This window comes from Ammospiza nelsoni, chromosome 7 (assembly GCF_027579445.1).
Source record: "Ammospiza nelsoni isolate bAmmNel1 chromosome 7, bAmmNel1.pri, whole genome shotgun sequence".
Taxonomy (NCBI): domain Eukaryota; kingdom Metazoa; phylum Chordata; class Aves; order Passeriformes; family Passerellidae; genus Ammospiza; species Ammospiza nelsoni.
The window spans coordinates 29,116,290-29,138,641 of record NC_080639.1 but is presented as its reverse complement, the minus strand read 5'-3'; the positions used below and the strand labels follow the sequence as shown (position 1 = coordinate 29,138,641).

The 22,352-nt window shown below is 41.0% G+C and overlaps 1 protein-coding gene across 1 annotated transcript in view; it reads left to right on the top strand.

Annotated features, from left to right (window-relative positions):
- SEMA5B (semaphorin 5B) overlaps positions 1-22,352 on the top strand; it is a 179,212-nt gene that overhangs the window by 33,034 nt on the left and 123,826 nt on the right. The window contains exon 2 of the mRNA XM_059476326.1: positions 16,820-17,025. Within this exon, the coding sequence (XP_059332309.1) occupies positions 16,872-17,025 (154 nt within the window). The 5' untranslated portion in view covers positions 16,820-16,871. The remainder of the gene's footprint in view (positions 1-16,819; positions 17,026-22,352) is intronic.

Here is a 22,352-nt window from a genome sequence, read left to right as displayed (position 1 = left end):
TACTGAAAGAATGACCTTATTGGAAACCAACAAGTAGGTCTGCAGTTAATTATAAAGGGTTCAGAGCCTGCTGCAGAACCTAACAATGGCATTTTTGTGGATGATGTTATGTGTTTTTATTTAACTGTTCAAATCAGGAGAGCTTAAACAGATGGCACACACTTTCCTGCTCTCTGAGAGCACCTAGAGAAAGACCCTGATAATAACTGAGGGAGGCCAAGCCTAACAGGTCAGGAGAAATGGCAAAGCTCAGGCTGTCTGGCCTCACTAATTACCATTTGAAAGCAATAATGAACTGGTCAGTGGGGTCAGGAACAGGTGATGCTGTGTGGAGAGGGAGAAAGGGGGGTTTGTTTGTCTTCTGCATTTGGAAGAAGTGGTTTGGACATGTTGCCTCTTTTTTTATTTTACAATAACAACAGTGACTTAATGTAATCTAAATGTGGCTTTTGGAGAAAATCTGCTTTAGAACTTATCCAAAATAATTTCCTGAAGGAAAAAAAATATCACTACAGTTCAGGATAATGTCTGAAGAGAGAAATGTAAAAAACTGACTTACAGGGCAACAAGTTTATACATGGGATGATGCTCCTCTGGGGCATCATAGAAAATGATTATACCAGATTTTGTTCATCAAGGCAAAGTAAGCTAAATCAGATACAAGGCAAAGCCCTTAGGAGGAGGAGGAACGTATTCAATTTAGTGAGGCAACTGTGATAGTAATTAAAGCCCAGATGGAAACCTTTGAATGTGTCTGGCGTCTGTGTATCCGCTGTGTTTTTTCTGTTAACTTGACATTATAAAAGGAGCACCCAAAGAATAAAAAGATGGTGTTTGAAATTTCATCAGTCAAATACTGTCCCAAATTTGATTTATTGTAAACAATCTGCAAAAATTGCTTTGGGTATATATGATACGGGCAGGGAGTTTTCTCAAGTGGTAATTCACAAAGAGAGAAATTGTACATTATTTCTAGATTTGTCTTTGCTGAAATGCAGTCAGGATTAATTACACCATTTGCCAGCTCTACTGCGAACCGCTTATATTTCGGACATATGGATAGAATTTTATTCTGCTGTTATATATTCTCTCTGAAGCAGACTGCTATGCTGGTTAATTTATAAGCAGATACACTCCAAGATTTCAGTAAAAAACCTATACAATTAAAAAAAGGTAAAAATCAGGAGTTAAAAAGGGAATCATTGTCCTGCTTTTTTTCCTGTAATACACAAGCCAGGAGCAAAGGATGGTACAGCATGGAAACACTGCTCCAGGGCTAGCAAAACGTGAGGAGTGATTTGCTATTCCTGCTGAGTGGAGGGCTGGGGGCGGCTGTAACTCTGCTGGGCTGTCGCACGCACTGGGAGCCTCGAGTGTCTCCTGCCTTGTGTTTGAGTCATTACTTTATCTGGAGCAGACAGACTGCTTGCACTCCCAAATCCTCCAGCACATGCACTACTTGGTGCCTAGTACAGGCATGGATGTGCTGCTGAGATTTACTACTGGCCCCTGAGTGAATGGAGAGCTGCAGCCCCTGCCCAAGTCTGCCCGGTTTGACAGGCCAGGCTCTGCATCCCAGGCTGGCCTCAAGAGCATGGAGGAAGAGCTTGGTGTCTGCAGCAAGGTAAGTACAGAAAAAAACAAAGAGGGGAGAGGGAAGATGCTCCTCTTCAAGTGTGATAAATCACTTTTCCCTTTATCATCTGTAAGCACATATTTAGGGACCTTTGAAGCAGTCTGTTACTCCCTCAACATTTTATTGGCATGTTGTGATGTTGCAGTTCCAGGCAGAACTGTAGTTAAGTGTGTATAATTAGTGGCAATATTAATGGTCTTTAATGATATTCACTCAAGGCAGAGGTGTTTTCCCTTGGTTTTCATTACCTTTATGCTGATAATGGCTTATATCCTTTGTACTAAATCAATGTTGCCAAAATCCTCCTGGTGGTTTTCACTTAAAAAGGTATCTCTGTGTGAGCATATTCCCCCCCCATACACTGTCAGTCTTCATTATCTTTTTTTTTTTTTCTTTTTTTTTTTTTACGGAAGTACATGGAGCCTCTTTTGCAGTCTATATCCTGAAATAACAACAAAAAATCCAATTTCTTAAAAATGAGGTTTGCTGTTAATGGAGAATTTTTGAAGAGCTCTGTTCCTAATCCACCTGCTCTGTGGCTTCTGAATTCCCTGCAAGTGGTTCACTGCTCATTGATGAGAAACCAAAACCCTGAGTCCCACAACTCATGAATTTGAGACAGATTAAATTTTCAGATCTAATTTTATTTTAATCTTTATTTTACCTCCAAATTTAATATTACAGGGCCTCACAAGTGACTGTCTATGGAAGGTGGTTTTTTTACATGAGTCAGGACAGCACCTATAACCTTGGAAGTGGAGTCTCAGTGTTCATGGGCTCTGTGATCAATTCTCCAGAAAGGGATGAGAAATTTACAAGTTGATAAAAGACTTATGTGTAGTGCAAAAGAGGAGCCTATTCCTGTTCGCCCTTTCAATCAGCACTTCACTTCTCATTCTCTGAGTTTGTTTAAAGACAAACTAATTGTAATTAAAAAAAGAAAAGAAACAATGGCCTTTTTTTTATTCCCTACAACCAACATCTTCTAGAGTTTATAAGACCACAGGTTATATTTATGGGTCTTATATTTCAAAAGGGTGTCTGTGATGCTTTTGTCTGCAATATCATTGCCACCATGGGACTGAGGTCTGAATCTTACATCAGTGTACATAAGAGGAGGCTTGAGAGATTTATAATGGGAAAATGCTGACAGCTCCATAATTTACTGCAGGGCTAACAGCAGCACTGTAGCTTCTGACAGCTCTAAACCCTTGTTCTGTGGGATGGTTTGTTTCTAATACACTCCCTTTGCTGGATCTTCCCCCACCCTCTCTCTGGATGAATGGGCCTAGGCCTGTGAATATCTATATTGCTGCATTTTCCTTTGGTATTTTAACAGCCTTTCACTTTTAGGATTTCCCATTGTTGAAATTTGTAAAAGATTTCAGGAACTTCTCAGCAGAAAGGCTTTTTCATATAATTTGCCTTTTTTCTTGTTGTTCTTTCTTCAGCCTGGAGTATCTTACATATTCATTGTCACACCGGATACTCCAGCAGCAGCTTTACATTTTCAAGCCCTGGTACTTTGCTGTGTCCAAAAAATGGGTAGACACTGAACAATACCTACTTTTTAACTTATTTGAGTAGAATGCTGTGCATCTGCATAATGGTTTCACACAGAAAGTGCTTTATCTTCATGAGTTAGTGAGTCAGTTTAGGGGTATTCTATTGGCAAAAGCTTTCAGAGAAATTATGCATGGTAAATTAATGAAGGCCGTCTGAGGTATTATTGTGTGTGAATGCACATGCCATTAGAATCAATGGCTGGCTGAAAAAAGTTAACGGTCATTAAGGGGCTGTGAAAAAGGCCAGTGGACACAGATTTACTCTCTTGCAGGGCTCTGGTTGGGTTAGGTGAAGACAGAGATTGCTATTTGCCTCCAGGCCACAGGACAGCCCAGGCTTTGTGCTTTCCTATCCCCATTTCTCTTGGCTCCTGTCAGTGGCAGATTTAAGAGAGACTGCAATAGCCTATCTTCTGAGGAGGTAGAGAACATCTTCTCAGCAGGTAAAGACCTTTGCATGACTTTTCCTTAGTTTACAAGTGGTTGGTAACAGAAAGTCCAAGTAGTTGAGCTTGAAATGACTTAAAACAGTGTCTCAGTCGTGGTGTGAAATGGAGAGCTTGCCAAAGAGAAGGTTCTGTTGGTTTTGGTTGATGCCTCCCTATCTAATGGTGAATCTTTAAAATGTTGCTCACTCGAGTTGTGGGGTATTGGCTGCAATCAGACAGGAAGAAAAGAGCACTGCAGCAGATCTGACCATTGGCCAATGGTATGGGAAATGCTGAATGCCAACTGGAGATTAGGCAACTGTGTGCCACTCCTGGCAATATAGCCAGGAATTTGTCATAATTGAGCATAAGTGATGCAAAGTGGTTTTCCTGGGCACTTGTATTCTCCTGGGCTGTGTCCTTTCCCTTCAGCAATGTAGATTTTTTTCCCTGCATTGTATTTTGAATGCAGTGATTCTGACTGAAATAAAATGCATGGAGAAAATTAATGATTTGATATCTTCTTGCTGCTGCCAAAAGAAATGTAAAAGAGTCTTTGATCTGGTGGCTTTAAAAAAGTGAGCTGGACCAGTTACTGACACTTAATGACCTAAGTAAGTGATAAAGCGACTGTGTCGAAGTTTAATTAGTCTTGATCAAGATACGTTTCTAAGATTTAGAACTAGTGGCCTTTTGAAGAAGTAAGGCTTCTAGTTGTCATTTATGCCACAACATGTCCTTTTATCATACTTTCTGTGTCTCCAGCAGGAACAGTTTTTATTATAAAGGAAAAGAGAAATGGTTCATTTGATGGGGATTAGCACAGACAAGCTTACTAATATTTGAAGGCAATTTCTCTGCCTTACCTTTTTCCCTATTTCATATTCCACAGAGATTACCTCAGACTGCTGTTGTTAGTCACTGTTATTTATATAAAGATATGTAATGCATTTGTGCTTGAGGGGTCGTCTGTAACGAGGTATGCAATTTCAGACTGTAGAGACTGGCAGGAATTACTGTGAAGGATTGCTTTGCAGTGACAGCTTTATCCTGCCTGTAATATGTCATTGCGTGTGACTCTCAATTAATCACGCAATAACAAAACATTGCGTCTGGCGACAATGGTGTGTCCATTAATATCGAGAGGTAAGGCTCAGCTTTATGAACACAAATGCTGTCCCCTGCCCACTCGTACACTCTAATCAGCGAGTCTCAGCCCAGAAGGAACATTTTTCTCTTCTCCTCTCCCCCATCATCCTCTATTGCGATCTATTAAGCTGCAATCCATAATGTCTCATGTCTCTGTAATGGCCTGATGGCGTGTGGTGTTAAATGATTGCATGAGTTTGACTTTGTCTCGCTCCACCTTGACCTTGGTGTCTTCAGTGGCTTCCCCTCTCTCGTTTTTAAATCGGGAATGGGGAGTTGGAAGAGAAAATGGAAGAGTGACATACAAAGGAAATTTGATGTTGTTCTTTGAGGAGATGGGGGAGACAAGAGGTAAGAGGAACCATTGCTGGGAGATGAAAATGCAATGATTTGCAAATTTGCGTGAGAAAAGCTATCATGCTTTCGAGCATAACCTGTTCCACAGACTGAAGCCTGCCACATGCAGGACCTCTTTGGTAAGCAGAGTGGAAACCTTGCAGTAATTCTTCCCCTTGTTTGTTCTGCCATTTATAATATGATTGCTAAGTAATATATCAATTTAAGTAAAATCCCCAAATCTCGTTGTGTTTTACAGCTGTATTTATATCCTGAACAGAAACATAAAGAGGCACCTGGGTGTTCTGTGCTTGGGCTACAAAAAAAGACACCCTGGTCCCAGTCACCAAGTGTGAATCCCTGTTATTACATCCAGCCAGGTTTAGACATAGATTCTCCCTCCCTTGATAGCCTTAGTTTGTTTTTGTTCAGTTGATTTATTTTGAGTTGGCATTGAGGTTTTACATCCTGTGCAACATAAATAGGAAGTCTGGTAGTAATTAGTGTTGATGCTTTTGGTTTTTTTGCAAAGAAAACTAATTTTTAAAAAGTGCTTGGCAGGACAATCTCAGAAGAATATCCTGAGCATCCTCAGTCTGGTTTACACCAAAGCATTGTCATGTTACATGCAACAGAGGAAATTAATTATTGTATCTCTTCCCATGGGTTAATACTGTTTGTGAATTTGTGACACATTTGACTGGTAGCATTGAAAAGTGCACATTGAAAGAGGCATTTGGATTTTGACAATGGTGTGTCAGGTGCATTGCAGTACTTTCACTTTTTGTAAATAAAAACCAAAAGCCTTTGGGATTCTTAGCAATAAAAAGGTTTGTAGCTCTTTGGGGAATTCTTCATGGTCTGAATTGCTGAATCTCCCCATTGTCTCTGAATTATCAGCCAGACAATAAAAAAATAGTTAATCCAGGGTTTATGTCAAACATGGTTATTCTGGAGTAAATGCAGTATTATACCAGCACCATACAAAGTTCTTACTCCCTCTGGGCAATGTGACTTCTGCCAGTTAGCAAGAACATTGGTTTTGGTTCTTTAATTAAGTCTAACCCCATCTCCCCTGCTGTACAAGCAGTGGATCTGACAAGATGCTGAACTTGCTAAACTATATAAAATAAAAGCACCTGCCCTCACATGAAATTGAGGGCACTGAGTAGTGCAGAAGGTGTTCTCCTTGGTGATCCCTGGCAGATACAATCCAGCACAGCTTCATAAAGCCATTTGCTGCCAGGTGGGGCTGCATATTTGCATCAAGCTTTTCCGTCAGGTGAATGCTGTTAGTTCATGTTTAGGAGCCAAGCACACACAGGGGAGACCTCCAAGAAGGAGGGTTTGTAATCAATTTCTCAATCCCAAATTATTTTTCCAGGATCCCCACAGTATGGTGTTTGAGTAACAGAATAATTTCCTAGCTATTAAGTGCCTGAAAATCAGCAGTAATTAACTTAGCACAAGTTCTTCTCTTCCTCTTCCTCCTCTTTGCACAAAAAAACAAACAAACCCCCTTTCTCAGCAGAGGAAATGCAGATGGAAGCAGTCTCTCCTGCCTTAGTGCAGTCATGTACAGATTACATCTTTTTTCCCCTTTCGGTTCTGTGAATAACATAATTGCTTTGTTATCCCTCAGGGGATTTGTAATATTAACATTGGTTAATGACATTAATTCAAGTTTTTACCATTAATAAAATGGCATTGCTTAAAATTAAGCATTACATTTCAATTAGTAGTCCATCAAAGACTTTAATAGTCTGGAGCATTAAAGTGATATTTTTTTAAATTTCTTATTAATTTTTTATTGTATCATGCTAATTTCCAAAGAGTGATTGAAAGCCCAGCTGATCCAATGAACGACCCTATCTGCCATGTTTCTTGAAGGAACTTCTTTCTTTTATGACATTATGCAAAAAGGTCACATTTCCACAAAGCAGGAATCTGTTTCAGTCACCTCCTGAATTCATTATCTTCCTTTTTACTTTTTAACATGAGGCACATGATATACAGGCACCCCAGGTGGACATGTTTAAATTAATCTAGTAATAATTGATTCAGAAGAGATTTGGAGGACAGAATTTGCATAAAAGCCATAATGAGAGCAACTCCTCCAAGGCCAGACTGAACAGCTAAGTCCCTGAATAGCTTACATCTCCTAAACTAATTTGGTTATATATGCAGGAATGAAGGTGTGGGGGCTGAAGCACCATGTGATTGGAATTCATTACAAATAATTCATCTTCTCTAGGAAGGCTGGCCTCAGAGTGTATTAAAATTATATCAGCTCCCAAATGCTTGCTCAGACCCTGCCTCTGGAAGATGATGACGAAGTTTCTGTCTGAGAGATTGTTTGGGTATTTTAAAGCATTTCTGAGGCTAAGAGCTGACACCCCAGGGCTGGGGTGTCCTCTGGCAGGCTGCTTCTCCTGCCTGGTGGGAAAATATTCAGATACTCAATCTTGGCCGGACATCTCATGGTCAAAAACATAAGTGCAGAGGAGGATCCCAGCTTTCAGTCTCAGATATTCTTCCCTTCAGTTCCAGAATGGAATTTCTTAGCTAAGTTGTAGATCATTGGATTTGCATTAAATCCTGGATCCCTGTGATGTCTTTGGGAATTTAGGGAGTCCTGCTGCAGGATGGGGACTCTGTACTGTTTAGTGAAAGTAAATCTGCAGACAGAGAAAATTACAACTGTTCAGTCCATTAAAAGAAAGCAGCCAAGGCCTTTTGGAAGGTCAGCTGGCCTGCTTGACTTTGCCTTTGCCTAAATACTCTTTTAGAGAAAAGCTCTAAAAGGATGTCTCCGTGACCCAGCATAGTAATGCCTGTGTTCTGAAGCTGGTGAGCTTCAGTTAGCAGGTAACACAGTACCACACTCCTGGTATCAGAGAAGTTGCATAGCGTGTGTGGAAGGAGGGGGAAATTCAGCTCTGTCTTTTCAGAAACTGTTGATCACCATATATTTTTCATGGGAAAATTGATGTCACTGTTGTTTTCAGCAGATAGGGAATCAGTCCCATTTTGTTTATACACAGCAGTCGGTAATACCCTGTCATTTGTGAGCTGTGTATGTTCTTCAGTGCTGCCCTGCAGCCAAGAGGATCTGGGAAGAGCAGATCCTGCTTTGCAGAGTCCCAAATACAGTGCAAGAGTTGGGGTAGAGCAAAGCAGCCCTGCTGCTCCAGTGAGGGGAACAGTTAACAGAGCTCATCTGGTACCTGCTGTTGCAAGAGGTATGAGAAGAGCTGAGCACGGCAGGAGAAAAAAAGACTCTGGCTGACAATTATTGTTTTGTCTGTTCACATTTGGGGCATATAGAGGCTGGCTGAATGCTTTCTAGCCAAAGGTTTCTGTATGATAAATGATGCCGTGCTGTGCCAAAAAGACAATGCAGCAAAATATATTCTTGTTTCCAAACAGGCTGAAACTTGGAGTTGTGCTACAGGGATGCTTTATGCTTCTTCTCCTAGAGTTAAAATTAAACCATGAGTATGTGTTATGTGGCACTGGGTAATCACAAATCTTTGACAAAACAAACAAGCTCTGGTTTCTCTCTCCTGCATGGGCAAGCATTGAAAGAAAATGTTCTTCTCATCTTGTTTTTCCAACACAGCAGTGGAGGAAGGAGCTGCAGGGAGGGATGAGTTGGGTTTGCAATGTGCAACAACTGCCTTTGACTCTGGCATGTGGGGCTGTGTCAGTGATGCAAGAGGATTTGCTGGATGGAGTAGAAAGAAGAGGATGGCAGAAGCTGGATGTAGTGTCAGAGGTTTTAACAGGAAAAACAAGCCTCTGGAAAAGGCCAGCCCATATGTTATGGCTGACTCTCAGGCGGAAGGTTTGTTGGTGTGATGATTTCATGGCTTGGTGTTTGTCTTCTGGACACTTGAATTGTGGGATTGCTTTAGGTCAGAGGAAAATTAAGTGGTTTATTGTTTTTGTGGTTTGTTTTTTTTTTTAATTTCTGCTTTCTGTTGTTTTCCCAGCTCTGTGGACACAGGGGCACCACAGTGACTGCTACATAGTTTATCAGGATTGCTTATCTTCAGGGCACAATCTGGGGATTGTACTTGTCCCCAGATTGCCGTCGCAGTGTTGAAGAGAGAAACTTTGTGAGTCACTAACCTGTGTCAGGTCTAATATAATTTGAAACTATTGTCACTAACTTCCTTTCTAAGCATTCCAAGGGATGTCTGCAATAGACCCTATAATTAGAGCTGAATAAAAAAATTGTGTCAGTAAAACATTGGTTAATGCTTTAGTAAGTCAAAAAATTCAAAGCATTTATGGTTTTCATATTAAACTGTGAGACAAAGGATAAGCCCATACCAAAAGCATTTTGAAAATTCAGGAGGGATTAATTCTTCTTTCTGTCTCTGTCTGAAACTGTCTGCAGATACTAGTGACTGAGTGACAAATCTGTGTCCTGCCTCAGTTTCCAGCATTGTGTCCTCACAGCTGCAGTGGGGAGGTCTGTGAGCAGGAGCCCCACATGTCTGGAAATCACTGCAAATAGAGGATTGTCTCCAGGCTGTCAAGTACAAGAGCGTGTAGGAATGACAGTGGCTGTGCAGTGTGGTCCTGGGGACTGTGGTTCTGCTAATTTCACATTTACAAGCCAACTACATTGTGTAGGGGAGTAACTTGAAAAAAAGCTGCTGTGTTGGTGTTTCTGTAACAGCTACAGGCTTAAGGCATCAGGCTGTGGGTTGAGTACCAAACCTCAAGCCAGAAAGAACTCTTGCAGCCAGGTGATGATTTGTAGTATGTAAACAGCATGTCTGATACCTTGAATTTACAGCCCCCATGCAGGGGATTCCAAATCACATGTTCAGTGAGAAAGGTGACTTCTCTGCAAGGGATGCTGAGCCCTGTGCACATTCCCCTGCTGCAGGCAGGGCCTCTGGAATAGTTATTCCTGCTATTGCTGCAGTCCCATGAGCCCTGGGACACTCTTCCTCTTTTTGGCTGAGGATCTGGAGACTTTGACAGGGAGTCAGGGTCTCCTGATTCTGGAGCTAGGCTCCAGTAAACGTTGAGTCTGAGCTGCAATTGTGCTCAGTACCATAGCATCCATTACATTCTGCTGTTGTGTTAGGCTTTGCCTTCATCTCCATGTTTCACAGATGGAACACATAAAAATAATTCCATAGCCAGTACAGGTCCGGGAATTACCAAAATTTGGTAATTCTTTGACAAAATTGTGACATCTCTCAGAGAGGCCATGCTGTGAACAGTAAATAGCAGATATTTCCATCCCCCCTGTAGAGGCACTTTTCTAGAAAACAGTGGCAGCACACCACCAGGGAGATAAATGAGTGTGAGCCTTCATTGCCAAATACAATCTTTGAATAAACACACGACTTCAGACTCTGAGGCACCTTTTCTCAAGTGCTAAATTCATACCCCAAACAAATGCTAACAAAGCCTCTCATGTCTTTATATTAAATGTAGCCTGTAAAAAGAAGATCTAGAGCTCTCTGGGGAGCCTCTTGAAGCACTTGGGGACACACTTGATGTGTGGTCAGGTTAGCACTACTCAGAAGCAAGTCTGAGTGTCAGCAGAGCAGGTATTTATTTATGCTCACTGGATTTGGCAGGAGCCCAGAGGTACAGTATATTTTGTGCTGTTACACAGACTTTTATTGTTGAATCAGCCTTATTTAATGGATCTCTCTATAATAGGGTCTTGTTTTGGAGTGCTTCCTCTACAGGTGAGGAAACAGCTCTGTTTCCAGGACCTTGTGACAGTGGACTGCACTACTAAGGCCCAGTAACCAAGTGGTGGCTGATGGTTTGCTGAGGGCCCACACCAGTCCATAGAGAAGTGGCCTGACAACAACCAATTCATTTTGTGCTAAACCATTATTAAGAATTTTGTCTCTGTTGCCTATTCTGAATGAAAATATCCCATTGCATTTTGTGGCCTTGGTTTTAGACCATGACCAGTCCTGGGTGGCTTTGATCAGCAATCAGAAAGAGCCCTAGAAATAAAAGGCCCCCAAGTGCCCTGTCAATTTTTTGTGGAATGTAGTCCTAAGAACATCAAAGTATAGACTATTACAATTTAGCTACAATATAGGATTCATGAGCCATGAACCAAAGAGTACATTAGGAAAAACTGATTTCTCCCTTGCAAAGAGTTACCTGAATTATTTATACAGATCTAGATAACAGAAGAGTTTCAATGAATTGACCTGTGTTGCAATTCCTGATACAAATATAAAACCTGTGTTTTATTCCTGATACAAAACCCACTGTGATACTGCCAGTGGTGTCCTGCAGACTCCGTGAGGCAGGAGCTGTGAGAGGGGTCAGCATGGAGCTCAAGCTTCTGCTCTGCCACAAGACAGCATATTGCCTGCACACACTTGTGATGCACCCTGCTGCTGAATTGCAGGGGGGTGTGAAGATAACCCTTGGATTATATGTGTGAAAATGTGACTTTGTCTTCCTGGGGTGTTGTAAGAGCAAGATCAGTGTGAGACTCATAGAAGATGTTGCAGTTGAGGCCATGGGAAGCCCTGAACAAGGTGGGTACACACAAGCCTGGTGACAGCCAGAGCAAGGCCTTTGGCATATAAACTGCCATGAAATCCAAAGTGAGCTCACCAATTCTTCTGAACACTGTAGGGTGGTTTAATTAAAGCAAAACAAGATCTCTTCACAGATTCTCATCTCAGCCAGAGTTTGACCATTTCCATAGATTTGCCTCACAAAGTTAGTAAGTGAAAGAAGCTCAGTGTCCACAAGTCCAGTCTAACAGTGCATATGAGATTTGACCTCTGGACATAAAGTGCAGCATGGCATGTTTTGGCTGTAAGACAGATCCATGGGCACAGCTGAGGGCTGAGTGTGTGCATGTGGCCAGGGGCAGAGGGAAAAGCTGTGCTTTTTCTTCGATAATGTGGAATGACCCTTGGAGCCAGTTGGGTGGGATGGATTCCAGCTGGAGAGGGAGAGAAGCGTGAGGAGCATCAGATGAATAAAGGACCATAGTTTTGTTGGTCTTGGAGCTGTTTTCTAGGGCAGAGCTGCCTGTGCCAGCCTGTCATAGCCACATTTCTGAGCTGTCTTTCTTTACAATGTTTATATTTATTTCCCTTATTCTTCCAATACTTTTTAGAATATTTTAATGTCCACATCTTTCCATTGCACCTCTTCCCTCTGCTATCCCAGTCTAATAAAACCATAACTGTGGCAATCACAAAAGATCCTGAACAGAAGAATTAAAGCTTTTGCAGGAGGTTCCTTTTTTAGTCTTTTTTAAAGGCATGTCTTTCCTTTAAAATGAAAGATGAAGCATTTTCTTTTATCCTTTAACTTTACTGTCACATTTTATTAAGTCAAAATGATAGTTACAGTCAGAGGAAAGCAGGATATGAATTCCTGGTACAGCCATTTTTAAAGTGCGCTTTGTTTTAAAGCCCTGAAGATTGATTGAAGGTATTTTTCTTTCAGACACAAAGCTTTAGTCAAAAGGGGCCTGATCTGAGTTACCCTCTGTAAATCAGGATTAGTTCCTGTGAAATCAATGGAGTTGCAATGATACAATACGGGGTGAGTTGGAAAAGACTCATGCCCTGGCAATAAATAAGGGAGGGACTGTGGGCGATCCCCTGAACGCTGCCCTTGCACTGGGGTGAAGCCACAAGGCAAAGCAGAATTATACCCTGTCCCTCTGGGCTGCCATGGAATGTCCTGGCTGGGAGGTGGGCAGGCAGAAGGGGTTTGTGCTGACACAGGCACTGGGGGTGCAAATCTCAGCTTTGGAGGTGCTCTGAGTGTGCAGACCTCGTGCCTTTCCCAGATGGAGCAGCTCTTTGCACATCCCCTGCCACTGCCACTACAGGCAGGGAGGCCAGTGAGCTGAGATAGCCTGATTTAAGAGACAAGAGGATGGTGGCAGAAGTGGTGCTCTATAAAATATCTGACTGTGGAGCAAATGTCACCAAATCCAGTGTAGCCTGAATTTATTGACCTTCTTCAGTCAGAGGGCTGTAGGGATTCACTGGGTGGAGTAGAAAAGGGGAGAAAGTTGCCCCATCACTGGCCCTTGGGGCTTTGCAGAGGCTCAGAGGACAGCTTTCATGAGGGACAAGGCAGATAAACTTGGACAGATAATATTTTTGGACATTTTAATCTCTTTTTAATGTGTCTGCATTGAACCAGGGAGAAGAGTAGCCAAGGTGGTAACTCGCATCAAGATGAGCAAATAAAGAATTGAAATGATGTGTCCTGTCTGAGATTTCAGTTTAACCAGGGATTTGAGCTCGTCTCTCATCTGCAGTGAAACCTTGACAACTGGTTTCTTGAGCCCTAAGCCATTCTGAGCAGACAGTCTAATAAGAACAGCTCTTTTTATAGCATTTAACTGTATCTAAATGGCTTAAGGCCCGGGCAAGTTCCAGCACTGCAAAGCACCATACTCTGGGCTGTGCTTGGGATGTGCAGCATTTTAGCAATCTGGATGGAGACTGGCCCTAAGCACTGATCATACTCCGGGCTTCACAGGGAAAATCTGCAGCTTGGGCAAAATGGGAGGCTTGGATTTGGCCACCTCCAGTAAAATGAAAACATTTCATTTCATTAAAACACTTCATAACTGCTGGACTCTCCCAGGCAGTTATGAGCTTGCTTTTGGCATACAGTTGACCTGTGCTTGCACATGGCACTGCTTCATATTAGAAGTGTGGGGTTCTCTTTGGAAATGAATTTGCTGCAGCTGGGAATTACCAAGTTAGAGTCTTAAAATACTGAGAAAAAGTGAACAAGGAAGCCTGGGAAAGGACAGGTTGAAGGACTAAGATTTTTCAGTGTTATCCACTGTCTCAATATTGTTCAGCTCTAGGGCTCTGACTTCTGTTGCCCTTGATCAAGCTGGCATTTCCCACTGACTCTGACTCCAGTTACACACCAGCTCAGGGCTGCACATGACACTGGTTTTCCTCAACTTTCCAGCACACAAATGCTCCACACATCTGATGAATGCAATTGGATGTAGGAGGTACAGAACACAGTGAAGGATATGAGTTTTTTACATGTTCCTTTTTCACCTTGGTTTGGTAATTTATTACTTTCTGCTTCAAGTTCAAAACCATTCTTTTCATGCACACTTTGGATTTCCCTATGACAATAAGGAAGAGAAGATGGAACTTTACCCCAAATACTGGTTACAGCTTTCTAAGGAACACTGAAGTCTCTTGGACTGTGGTAAAATCTCCCAGGGAAAGTGGCAGAAATCCAGATACTTGGCACATTTTACAACTAGTCCAGACAAAACACTAGTAAATGTACTCTGCTTTGGCACAGAATAGGCTGTGGGATGCTATGAAGCTTCCCTGTATGCAACTTTTTATAATTTCATGACCATAATGAGTGTGAAACTTGAATTTACTCATCTGCTGATTGCACATGAGCATAGGACATTATCAAGTGTCTTTGTTTTAAGATTTTTTTTCACCTAGCTTGAGATCATTGTTTGGATGATTAGTACATGAAAATGGCCATATTGGCTCAGACTACAAGTCTGTCTAGTTTAGTACCTTCTTTCTAGGATTAGCCAGTAATGGCTGCACTGGGAGTAGTAGAGCGTGCATAAAGTGAGATTTCTATGACTGTCTTTTCCAGTTTCCAGCAAGGATATCTGACAATGAAAAAGTTCTTTTTGCCTTTTGTGCATTTCCCACAACAACCATCTCCTATCTCAGGAAAGTTTGGCTTTGACTTTAAGTGCATCTGAAAGCTATACAAAATGCATCTCCCTGGCCTTCACATCTCTGTGCTGTGCTTCATTTCTGGATTTTTACTGGAAAAAAAGGATCATTTAATCCAATGGTTGAAAATATAATGTGAAGCTTCATCATCAATAATTTTTATTACCGTGTGGCTCATACAACATGTCCATCATGTGAGGTGCCACAGTACTCAGTGGTGTACACCCTGCAGTATGCTTGTGCTTAATGCTGTGCTGGCCTTAGCTCTAAATGATTTCACATCTCTTCCTTCTGCCAGTCCCATTTCTTAATTTAACATTATATTTGCTGTGTTTTTCAAAACAGTCACCCTCCGTAGTAAAGTGCTGTAGAACCTCTTTTGGAGAGCTGGAAAGGGATTTTATATATCACTGCATAAAATCTGCATGTATATGGGGATGGAAAAAATGTGAAATGTTGTAATGTCTCACTCACACTGGTTGGGAAACCAAGTCCCTAGAACTACCCCGAGCCCTGAATGCCAATGCTATTTTCAGTCAGAGGTATGGAGCTGCTGCTGAGGACGTGCAGAATGGATGCACCGGCAACTCATCTTTATGCATGTTTAAAATCACAGAGAAATACAGTCAAGAATAAAACACAAGATCCATTTTTTCAAACCAACTGTCTCCCATTTCTGGTGTAAGCAGTCCCTTATTGCTCTTGTGATGCCTGAAGACCTTTAAAAGTTTCTTTCAACTCCTTGATGTCACAATATTGTCCTCTATATTGGAGTTTGCTCCAAGCCACAATCCTGTCATTGTGCATGAGTGCCTCATGTTACCTGCCATCAGCCTGCCCATTTTGGGTCACTGAAAGTGTTTTAGAGACTCCAAACAAAAATATAGAGGTATCAGATACTGCAGGTGTTGACTGTTACACTAACTTTATGAATAACATCTGCAGGAATTGAAAATCTCATTATGTGTGAATTTGATCAGAATTAAATTTATCACTAGGTAAGATTTAAAGGTAGGAGACTCTATTTGTTTGAAAACACGTGCTTGCAATAGTTGAAAAAAGTCACGTAGGAAAATATACTATGCACATCAATAAGATTAAATTTAGCAATGCAGATTTTCTTAAGCTGCAGCATCATCTTGGGGAGCTTGTGGCATGGGCTAATTAATCCTCCATCCTCTGCCTCAGGCCTGGTAGGCCTGGGAGAATTTTTAGAGCTGTGCCTTTACTGCTACTGTTGTTAAAAATGCTCATGTAGAAAAGGCATGACTTTCCTCTCTCCTCGCCTGAGAGTGGATGCTCCTCCTCTTGAGCTCTGCCTCAGCTCTTGTGACTGGGAGCTATAGCATCCCATAATAATGAAGGCAATCAACTCACTTCTCACCATTTCCCCCTTCAGATTATTCTAACTTTTATGTTACCTCAATTAGCACTTTCCTGGCAAGACCTTTATACTGGCTTGTTTTGTTTCAAGACAATTTAAGCAGCAGTGGTCAGATGTATGAATCACATGTTAGAACAGAGTTTTCATGGTGACTGATGTTGGCCTTTCCTTAGCACTGTCTTGAATTTAGCAGGGAATTTACTATGGACACATTTTGAAATTGAGGAGGGAGTTGTCCACACTGGGGCAAACATTTACACCTGGGATAGTTGAAATTTCATGTCGTCGGTGCCAGCCATTGCAGACCAGGTGCTTTATAAGACACAGACCCCAAGGGTACACAGAGATAGGTGTTTAGGGAGCTGTGCACTTCCCTTCTTTATGGTTGTAAATTGGGGTGGGTTTTTTTATTTTTTATTTTTGTTGGTTTGGTTTGGTTTTTTGTGCTGTTTGTGGAATATTACCTTACGTACTTAAGCACAAGTAGGGTTGGTAGGAAAGGGGAACTCCACCCTTCCCCATGTTACACACTCTGGACAAGCATTTGCCTTTCTGAAAGTGGAACCTTTCTGAAAGAGGAATTATTTGTATTTCAGGTATCCTCCGTGGGCCTGTCTTGGAAGCTAGATCTGCAGCCGCCCTTCAGTCATGATTTTTTCAAGATTAAAGGCCATTTCCCTGTCATTGCCGAGCCTTTTTCTTCTTGCTTTTCATCTCTCAGCATCACAGAATGCACCTGAATACACTGAAGCTGAACATCAGCAATGTGTTAGGAAAGAACACCCCACAATTGCTTTTGAAGGTAAGAGCTTCTATTCCTGTTCCAGATTCCATTTAGGTTTAGTCTGTGCTGTTTTTCCTTACAACTCTGATCCACAGGCCAGGGGAAGTGGCCTGACGAATCCTTTTCCCTTTGATGCTTTACAGTGTTTTAATTCTGACGTTTCACAGCAGTCACTTAATCCAGGCCATTTTGGGACTACTGGTCTAAGAATCTCAATTTTCTACTCTGTTACAGGCCCCCTGTAATCTTGTGCCATGCTGAAAGTGTGTTTCAGTTTCCTTTTCTCTAACTGGTTTCAATAATGCCTCACCTGGCTTGCTGGAGCCAGACACTTAATAAGTGAAATGTGATAGAGAATTTGGACACGCTTGAATGCAAGAGAAACGAGTTGATTTAAAATTGCAGGGAGTGGCTGTGCTTTTGTTTGTAGCATTCCTGGTTTGGTTTGGTTTTGTTATGTATTTGTCACCTGGACTAGTAGTTTTTCTGTCCTTCATCTGAGCATTTAACTTGAATGTGAGAGGGAGCCTTTGTGTTGCAATGGCCAATTCTTTTCCTGTTCTTTTGAAGCGTGGGACTTCTCTTGTCCTTATCCACTCAGATTTTCCAGGAACATTCATGTCATGTACACCTCAATTGTTGTCTGGATAATCTGTCCACTTATCCACAGCTAGTTTTTTATATTGGTAACACTATTATTTGAAAATTCACTCCAGACTAGTGTGTTCAACTCAGTGTGCCAGCATCAGCAGCTGCTGAGTCTCCTTACTAAAAATGGTTTCCTCCGAAATGTTGGAATATCGATTGTGGCTCCCATTTAAGACTTTGCAATGCATCTCCAGTTACATTCTTTGCTAAAGGCAATTGAGCACCTTGCAATGTGTCTCTAGTTAGGTTCTTTGCTAAAGGCAATTCAGTTGTGGTTTTGTGACCTTTGAGATAGGGTTTCCAGGAAGAAAGTAGTCAAAAGCTTCCTTGCTGACCTTTCAGGGTTCTTCTAGAGAGCTTTACTATTCTTCACAGAGGAGGAAACTCTTGTCTCTTAATTTGGAAAGTTTAAGGGATTTCTTGTCTGTTTTCCATTATCCATGCCTTAAAGGTTTAAGTAGATTAAAATAAATTAGCAGAATCTTTGAGCCTATATGATACAGCACTGGCTCTAACCTTGGTCTGGCAAATAAACCTTTATTTTAGTTGCTAAATAAATCTAACCATCTGTTTTAAGTGGGGAGGGCCAAAAGGAGAAGCCCTTGCTATTATAAAACAGTGAAATTCAATTCAGTAAATAAAAAAGTTATTAAAATATTTAGGTACAGAAAAGAGAGAAAGTGTTGCTCTCTCTATTAACCAGGAGCACCAAACTTTGAGTTTAGAGGATGTGCCTCAGCAATCCTGCACTGAGGTAAATCATTCTGCAGGGAATATTAAAAGCCCCAATTCCTGAAGTTGAGGAATTGGTGGGCACTCAATATGAGTGCTACTCTGCAGAATTGATGTCTGTGTAAACACACTCATAATCTGCCAGTTTGCTTTGTTTTAATAAGGCATGAATATTTCACAGGGAAAAAAAAAATCTGTCCTCTTCTTTCACTGCTCTTTTTCCCTTCCTTTTTTCAATGATAGAGGGCAAAAACTGGTGAGTTAATTAGAACCTGATAATTGTGCAAAAGGAAGATTTAAATTGCAGATGCATCAAGAAAATGATCCAGATTATCATTTGAGATTCTTGAACCCAAGTTAGATTCAGAGTTATGTTTTTTCACAGCACCTGTTTCCTTATGATTGTTCATGATACAGTTTCATCTTGTATTTTCTGCTGCAAAGCTCAGCTGGAAAATACACTGTAGGAATTAAATTAAAGGCACCTTTTGTCCACTGCACATAAGGCCTGGTGAAGACAGCTCACATGTCCAAAACCATATCTCAGATCATAATCTGATTTCTCTTAAAGCTATACCCTGTTCTTATGCCAGCACATGCAGGTTTAGGCTACAAGGGTAGACAAGTAGGGGAATCTAAATTTTATGTGGTGTTCCCAGATGGCTTTGAGGATGTCTCTGCTTAACAGTGTGCCTCAGGGGCTTTCTGTGGCTCTCCAGATGCATGGACTCATGAATCAGAACCTGGTACACAATGGGAGTGTGTAATGACTGAAACAGTGACCCCAGCAGAGCCCTTCTGATGCTCCTGCTGCCAGGGGAAGGGATTATGTTACACCAGCAATTTTCTGTGGATGGGCCACAATAATAATAAGGCCTCTGACCATTCAGTCATACAGGGTACATTAATTTACTGCCAGAATGAATAGGCTAACAAAACAGTTTATGTTACAAAGGGGTTGAATAACTTCTTTTTCACAACCTTGCTAACCAGGCTTCCCATCACCAGACAAATGGGATGCCATACCGTGTTTTGTGTTCTCTAGTCTTCAGTTCCCACTTTGCTTGTGCTCAGTCTCTTTTTATTATACTTTACCCCTAGATTATATTCTTAACATCCAGTTGGATAATGTTCTTGTTGTAGAAGAATACAAGTAAAACTTCTTTCTGTCTATTTTCCCTTTATTTCCTGAGAAATTCTGTATTTTTATGTTCTTATTGTATCTCATCCACACTAGCCAATCATCTGTTTGATTGACTTTCTATCTCTTTGTCTTGCTATGAGAGTGGGTAAGAAAGATAGAACCCAGTATATGTCCTACCCATTTAAGCAGAAAGGATAATATGTATGTAAAATGCTTAATATGTATGTAAAATGCTTTTACTTTAGCTGTGTTCAGACCTGAAGAAATGTTTCTTTACAGACTCCATTCCCAAAATTATTTGTGCTATTACATGTGACATAGAGAAAATGGCCTAGACAAGTCAAGGGGCATGCATTCTGGTTCTAGATGTACACACTTTAAATTCTAAAAATAACATTGCTCTGCCAGGACAGATGTGGGCGGGGAGGGAACATGAGCTGAATGGTTTATCCTCACAGCCTGCATGGAGATCCTGAGGGACACAACAGGAATTTTGTGCTGCAAGCACTGTCCTGTGTGTTTGGACAGTACCAAACTATCACAACAGTGCCCCAGTTTCCCTGGGGCTTATAAATGGTGCTCATTGTACAGTTCCAGCAATAATAACATACCCAGTTTGGACTTTTCATAATTAGATTGTTCTACTCTGTGCTTATAGGAAATCCAGTTAAAGTTTGATTTCCCTTGTTAGATCAATAAGAAAATGATCTTCTACTTCCCAGGAGGCTGTTTCTGGGTCTTACTACCTATTTGACTGTTAGTGGGTAGCTACATTAGGGATGTTGCATGCTTGTTTGTTTTTCAGTGAGTTGAGAATTTGGTGAAACGAGTCAAGTGTATTCTTAGTGCATCCCTTTTTATTTATACATGCGTGTACACATGCTTCCAAGTCCCATTTCACAAAACAGTTTGTCATTCCAGCACAGCTCCCCTGTGGTCCACTCTGGTAAGCCAAACACCAGAGAATTTGTTTCTACTTCTTGTCAATCATGTTCATATTTCTCGTTTTTTCTGTATGGGTTTTACTGTCAATAGATCAGTGCCTGCATTTCCAATTGGGCAGTGCCTGTGTCCTACTGTCCTGGTTGCCAGCAGTATAATTCATTGTTGTACAGCTCTTTCTTGGATATAAAACATTCTTGCTATTCCTTAAAGACATTTGGAGCTCCTTTGTAATGTGCCTTTTGGGAAAACCAGAAACATCTTCCATGTTATATCTTCCTTCCTGTATAAGGTTTGTTATTTCAAGAGCCAGAGCCATGAGGGATGTGCACTCATGTTTGTAATGGCAGCAGAGTGTTTGGCTTCATCTTGTTTACCAAGTGCTTAAAACTTTGCAAACTCATCGGTGTTATGTGAATCATTCGGATGTTCACAACTTCACTGGAAATGAGTTGTAGACAGGTTTCCACTTGCAGTTCTTTCTATTATTTTTTCTTAATAATTTCATCCAGTAAATCAATATGCTCATGAAAAAGTATGATAACTTCACAGGTTTTTCTCTGTTCTGTCTCTCAGGACTTCCCCCCCTGGGTCATGGCAGTTAGGGTAAGCTGGAAGAACATAATTTGTCCCTGCTTTAATAATTGCAGCCTTTCTTCACCCGTAAAAACCCTTCAGCTGATCTCATATGGAGGCACAGGACAGAGGGGGACTCGGTTAAATAGCTTAGGTCTCCTCAGGACTGCAAACCTCAGCTTTGCAGACTGTACCACCATGGCCAGTGTGAGTTCTCAATGTGTGGCATGTGATCCATTGTCTAATCCTCAATCTCTCCTAGATGCAGACAAGTTGCTCTGTCTGTTGCCTCAGGTTTTCAAAGTGATTTAGTTTGGGAGTGTTTAAATCTGGGAGTTTACTTCAGACTGTCTGTAATTATTACCTCCTACCAGATAAATGTGATTCAGGTGACTTGAAGGTAGCTTGCTATGCATTTTCTCAATATTTTATTTCTTTAAACAACATTTTATAGAAATGTGTCCAGCTTCAAACACTGAAACCTGTGGGGAGCAGCTAAATGTTTTCTTGTATTGAAAGCAAAAGCTATTTTAACTTTGTGGGCTGAAGGATAATAAGGTATGATTTATTTGTGTAGAAAGTTCTTGACATTTCACCAAACACTCCCACTGTTGTTGAATTGGTCACTAATACATTATTGCCTTTACTGTATACTGATGGGAAAAAAGCACATTAGCATTCATCACCTCCAAAGGCCAGCTGGGAAAGCCCCATAGGAAATTCTGGTCAAGATATACACTTTTCTCGAGCAAGTGAGATTTTGACAATCCAAACCAAAATTTTAGTTAAAGAAGGATGAAGATTGTGAGGTGAAGTACTAAAGGTGCATGTAAGCATAAGGGAAGGCACAATACATTATGGGAGAATTGTCTTCTAGCTCATAGCCTTGCTGCTCTTGGTTCTCCATGCAGGGAGCCCAAACATTAAGTAATGGTGGAGCTTCAACTGGAAACTAGTGGCATCCTGTGGGTGCTTCCGAATATTTGACCTTCAGTGCATTTCAGTATGGATTTTGTTTCCATTAAGCAAGGCTTTTAGCAATTTTACTTTTAATCTTGAAAAACAGAACTGTGGCAAATGGAAACTAGAACTATCTTATTTAGATTTGATTTAGAATTCGTTTGAAAATTATGACTGATAAAGCCATAAATATACAGTAGTTAGGGAAATAATTGCTCTCAGCAAAACTTCAGAAAAATACACCTAACTGCTCTCAATATATTTTTTATTCCAAAATAATAATTGTAACAGTAATTATGCTAGTTCTTTAAGACTTCCTCATTAATGATGTCCAAGGCACTTC